This window comes from Strix uralensis, chromosome 1 (assembly GCF_047716275.1).
Source record: "Strix uralensis isolate ZFMK-TIS-50842 chromosome 1, bStrUra1, whole genome shotgun sequence".
Lineage (NCBI taxonomy): Eukaryota > Metazoa > Chordata > Aves > Strigiformes > Strigidae > Strix > Strix uralensis.
In genome coordinates, this window is record NC_133972.1 from 48,001,812 (window position 1) to 48,006,614 (window position 4,803).

Below are 4,803 nucleotides of genomic sequence, written 5' to 3' on the forward strand. Positions count from 1 at the left end.
AACGCTGCCCCTCAGCGGGCGGCAACGCGCCATTTCCCTCTGGGGCACGGACCGCGCCACAGGGACCGGCAGCGGGCGGGCGGCCCCTCGGGGAGCGCGGCCGCTCTGCCCCCGCCGCCCGCCCCTAGCGCGGCCTTTCCCGGCCGGCCGAGCTCCGCGCCCCGCTGAGCTCCCGCGCTGCTCCTCCTCAGCCCGCCCCAGGCACGGCCCCCAGGGCGGGAGGGGAGGACCCGCCCCGCCGGGCCGCGGCAGGCGGTCGGGGGGGGCAGTGGCGGGCCGAGGGGCGGAGCGCAGGCGCGCTGGGCGCCGAGGTGCCGGTGGCGGGCGGAGGTAGGGCGGGCCTGCTCGCCGCCGGCCGGAGCGGGGCGGTTGCAGCCCGGGCCTTGCTGCGACCCGGCGGCCTAGGCCCCACCCGGCTCGGCGCTGCTCGGCGGGCGGGTAGAGGCCCGGCGGCCCCGGGGAGGCGGCTCCTGCAGGCCCGGCGGTGTGGCGGCGGGGCCGAGGGAGGCGGGTGGAGCCGGCTGCCCCCGGGACCGGGCGGCGTGTTCTGCGGGAGCCGGGCTCTAACCCGCGGCTCCTTCCTGTTGTCGGGAGGCGGCTGGAGGCGCCCGGGAGAGCGAGCGAGCGGCCGGAGGGGGCTCCTCTGCGGGGCGGTGCTTCCCCGCTTCCCCCTTCCGCAGGAAGTGGGGGGGCCGTGGCACTGCGAGGTGGAGAAGCATGGTGTGTATTTTTTTTTCCCTCGTTGCTTTATTTCCTGTTCCTGCATGCTTGTTTTCCTCAGTAGTGCCCATTTTGAAAAGAAAAATGTAATCTTTTAACTGTGAAATTTCTCACGTCTTGCTCCTTTCTCATATACAAGTCTGCTGCTGACTTTCCTTGATACACCCTTGTAGAAGGTCATTAGAGCATCCCTAATTGAAAGCTTTTAAAAACGATAACTCAGAGCTTTTTTTTTTTTTTCCTTAAACCTATCATAAGCTTCCATTTCTAACTCAGTCACGTGTAAGATTTCTAGTGGTCATTTCCATTCTTTGGTTGTTGCCACTGATGGTGAGCAAAAGGGATTAGATAACTGCACAGACGATAGCTCCATAGAGGACTGAAAAAAGTCGGCAGATCTTCCATCTTACATCCCTGATGCACCCGTTCTGGGTGCGTGGGATGACAGAAAGTGGCAGGGCGGCCCTGCCCTCCCCAGACAGCTTTTCCAGTTCCCAGTGTTGCAGGCAGACAACTGGGCTGGATGGACCATTGCCTGGGTGGCTCTGCAGGACATTTCATAGGCTCTTCTGCGAGTACTGGCAGAGGGACACAGTGCTTTGTTGTATTTCAGAATACTTACTCAGTGTTACTGTTCTCTAAAAACTGCTTCTGTGTTTCTGACTCTCGTTGATAAGAGCTTCACAGTTTGCGTTGCATTGATACAACTCTGATGCAGTTCTCCTACTGGCTTCCAGACGAGGGTTTAGCTGAGGGAAGATTCCTCCAGACAGATGTTGCGTTATGGTAGTACATACTGTTGGGGGAATACCGGTGAAGATGGGGTTTGTCTCTTTTTTTATAACAAGGTAGCTTACTACCAGTACACAGAGAACTGATAGGACTGGCAAAGTGGTGTCTTGTGAATATTTAAAAGCTGCCACTCAAAAGATGTACATAAATGCTATCCATATGCCTACTTGTGTAACTAGGAAACCTAGGAGAAAGTCATGTCTTATTTCTCCTGATTTGAAGACTGAGCTGCTCTTATTTTCTGAGCTTGGCTGGGCAACAATGAAGATATTGCTAGTTCAGCAAGGAGATGGTGAATAGTGACCCAGGCAGGAGTATGGGGACTTACTGAGTTACCAGGGCCTGTAATCAAGCTTGCCTTCATGTCTTTACTGTTATTCTGCACTAGGTCAATCGGAGCTAAACAATTACTCTTTCTCTGCTCCTGTTTCATTTTTCTCATCCCTAAAGGCATGGTCTAGGTGAGACAAAAGACTCCTTCTGAGCTTTCTGGAGGCCTGCAGAGGGTTGCCTTCCTTCACTGAAAGCATAAATTAATAGAGTCTGCAGATTTCTATCATACCTTCTAAATGCAGACAAACGCAAGACAGATTAAAGAACAAAAAGGCAAATTAAAGTTTTAAAAATCTTATATAAATTCAGGAACTTGGAGCTTCTTTCATGTTGTGATTCTGCTTTTTTTTTTTTAAGTCATAATACTGCTACAGTGCAGCTGTGCAACAGTGAAAAATGAGTGGTCCTTCAACTTGCGGTTCTGGGGTTTTTTGGGGTCGGTTGGTGTTTTTTTTAAAAATCTGTAATAGCTCCAGCTGCTTTCATTCAGCTTCAGAAGGGTCTCTTGTTACTGTCGTTGCCTTGCTGTCTGGTCTGCTGGGTTTTTTTATGTTAAAAAAAAAAAAAGGCAGCACAACATGACATGTGCTTTGTGGAACTTTGTTAAGGATTAGCACTGAGCTAATGTGAGGAGGGTGATAGCTGCCAGTATCATTTTGAGACGTGATGTTTGTCTTCTACATTCCCAGAAGAAGCTTCTGCTAATGATGTCCGCAGCAAACAGTACATTAGGTGAACTAATGTTTACCTCTTTCTTCCCTTCACAGCTAGGGTGGCAAAACACAAAAGAACCTCAGAATGTCTGTGATTCCGCAAGGAACAGCAACACTTCGTAAAGCAAAGAAAATCACTGTAAAAACATGTCTAGATAACCCCTTTCTTTTTCAGTGGAAAACTATAGATGGAGAAGATATGCATTTTATACTGCAGACCTTAGAAGAAAGGATTAAACATACTGGACTTAAAAAGATTGAGACTCCAAGAAAGAAAAAACGTTCCCTTACAAAAAAACAAATGAAAAGAAAGTGTGATGCTAGCACCAACGAACTCCCTAAAGAAGAGGAAACAGAAGGCCATCAACAGAAACCAGGATGGACTGACATAAGTATTAGACGACAGCTTGCTATTGGAGTTAATGAAGTTACGAAAGCATTGGAAAAAAATGAGCTACTTCTCTTGCTGGTGTGCAAATCTGCAAAACCTGCCATGATCACATCGCATCTTATTCAGCTGAGTGCAAGTCGAGCCACACCAGCAGGCCAGGTTCCCCGTCTCAGTGAAACAGTTGCTCCACTTCTTGGCTTAACATCCATTTTAGCTCTAGGCTTTAAAAAGCAGTCTGATAAATTTACTGAAGCAATAGAAGCAATAATTCCAAAGATACCAGCTTTGGAAGTGCCGTGGTTTCAGTACAGAACTGAAGAATCTGTGGCTTACGTACATACGGATTCTTCAGAAAATCAGGAACCCGAGCAGCTTGCAGAGGCACTGGGGGATGAGCTCACGAGCCAGAAGCGGAAGCGTACGGAAAGCAATCAGCTCGATCTTTCAGATGTAATTTTACAGCCTTTGAAAATCAAGAAACTTGTTCCAAATCCAAATAAGATAAAGAAGCCACCTCGCAAAAAGAAAAAAGCTTTTTCAGCATAACTAATTTTGGTTTGGTTTGTCATATTAAACTGATTTTTTTTAACGCAGCACGGAGTACGGCTCTAACTAAACTATTCCGTTAGGCTTTACAGTACAAAGTACCTGAATACAAGGTGAACTTTATGTTGCTTTCAGCTGAGGTACTTTTCTGCTTTAATAAAGAATATTGCTCAAATTTGGGTGTGAGTCTTTACCTGGGGGCAAATATTTCATTAGCAGTTGGAGATCAGGGACTTAAAATCGGTACTGCATATGGTGAAGTAATATAAGACATAAGTACATCTTTGGAATTAATGCAAAGCATTAAACAAACTTTATATTTTTATACAGATGAACATGCTTCAAGCAAAACGGATTTGAGTATAATTATTCAAACAAATCAATACCAAAAGTGAAAGTTTATTTAAACAAAGGTCCATGCCAGTAGAACTCTTTTAAAGCTGGTTCAGTGCTTCAAGTAAACAGCTGTAACAGCACAGGCAGACTTCCCTTTAGAACTGTCAGAGTTTGCTCTGCTGAAAAATAAACTTGTTTTGGTCAAGAACATATGCAGACTTGGGTTCCATCTAATACCTGGTGTCCAATATGCTGAAGGAAAAACTTTATTTTCAAATACAGAACAAAACCAAACTACTACTGCTGCATTTTGAAAAAGACTTCCGTATGCAAACTTAACACACATCCTGTGAGAAAATGTAAACTAACCTAAAGTCAATTTGGTTTCTAAATGGAGTCTAAAATTATTTTCCAGAAAATGGAGATAAGCCATATACTGTTGTATACAAAGCAGATGACAGCTATAACCGCTACAAGACTGAAAACATACCACATAAGTTTTGAGTTTCCTTCAGTTTTACTGAGGATTACGAACAGTTTCCTAATGAGACAGTTGTGTTGTAGGAAGGAAAGGAATAGGCCTGCAATTCAGACAGTCAAAATCAACAGCCTAGGAATTTACTTGGCGCTCCACATTTTAAGCAAAAGTCAGTACAGTAGTGTAGAAAAAAGCATAAAATACCTTAACTGAGTTACTCTGTTGTTCCTTAAAGATAGATGGAATTTACATGATGTAGTTTTCAGAGATTTGCTAATCCAGACTTCCAGTGCCATCAGCTAGCTAATCTGTATTTTGAATTTATTTAGTAGTGACTTTAGTTCATGACACCAACTATGAAGGGAGACAGTAGCAACGATTCTGTAGTCATGACGCTCCCTGAAGTTTAAACAAAACTAAGACACTTAATGCCAAAAATTTTGCCCTCCTTGGCTGGGGGTGGCAAGAAGAGGAGAGGTTTTTTTGCCTTGCTT

The 4,803-nt window shown here is 45.9% G+C and overlaps 1 protein-coding gene across 1 annotated transcript; it reads left to right on the forward strand.

Annotated features, from left to right (window-relative positions):
- The first annotated feature begins 336 nt into the window (after positions 1-336).
- RPP38 (ribonuclease P/MRP subunit p38) lies at positions 337-3,670 on the forward strand. The gene is made up of 2 exons (XM_074865020.1): positions 337-720; positions 2,613-3,670. The coding sequence occupies exon 2, from the start codon at positions 2,644-2,646 to the stop codon at positions 3,493-3,495; it is 852 nt and encodes a 283-aa protein (XP_074721121.1). The 5' UTR covers positions 337-720; positions 2,613-2,643; the 3' UTR covers positions 3,496-3,670.
- The last annotated feature ends 1,133 nt before the right edge of the window (positions 3,671-4,803 follow it).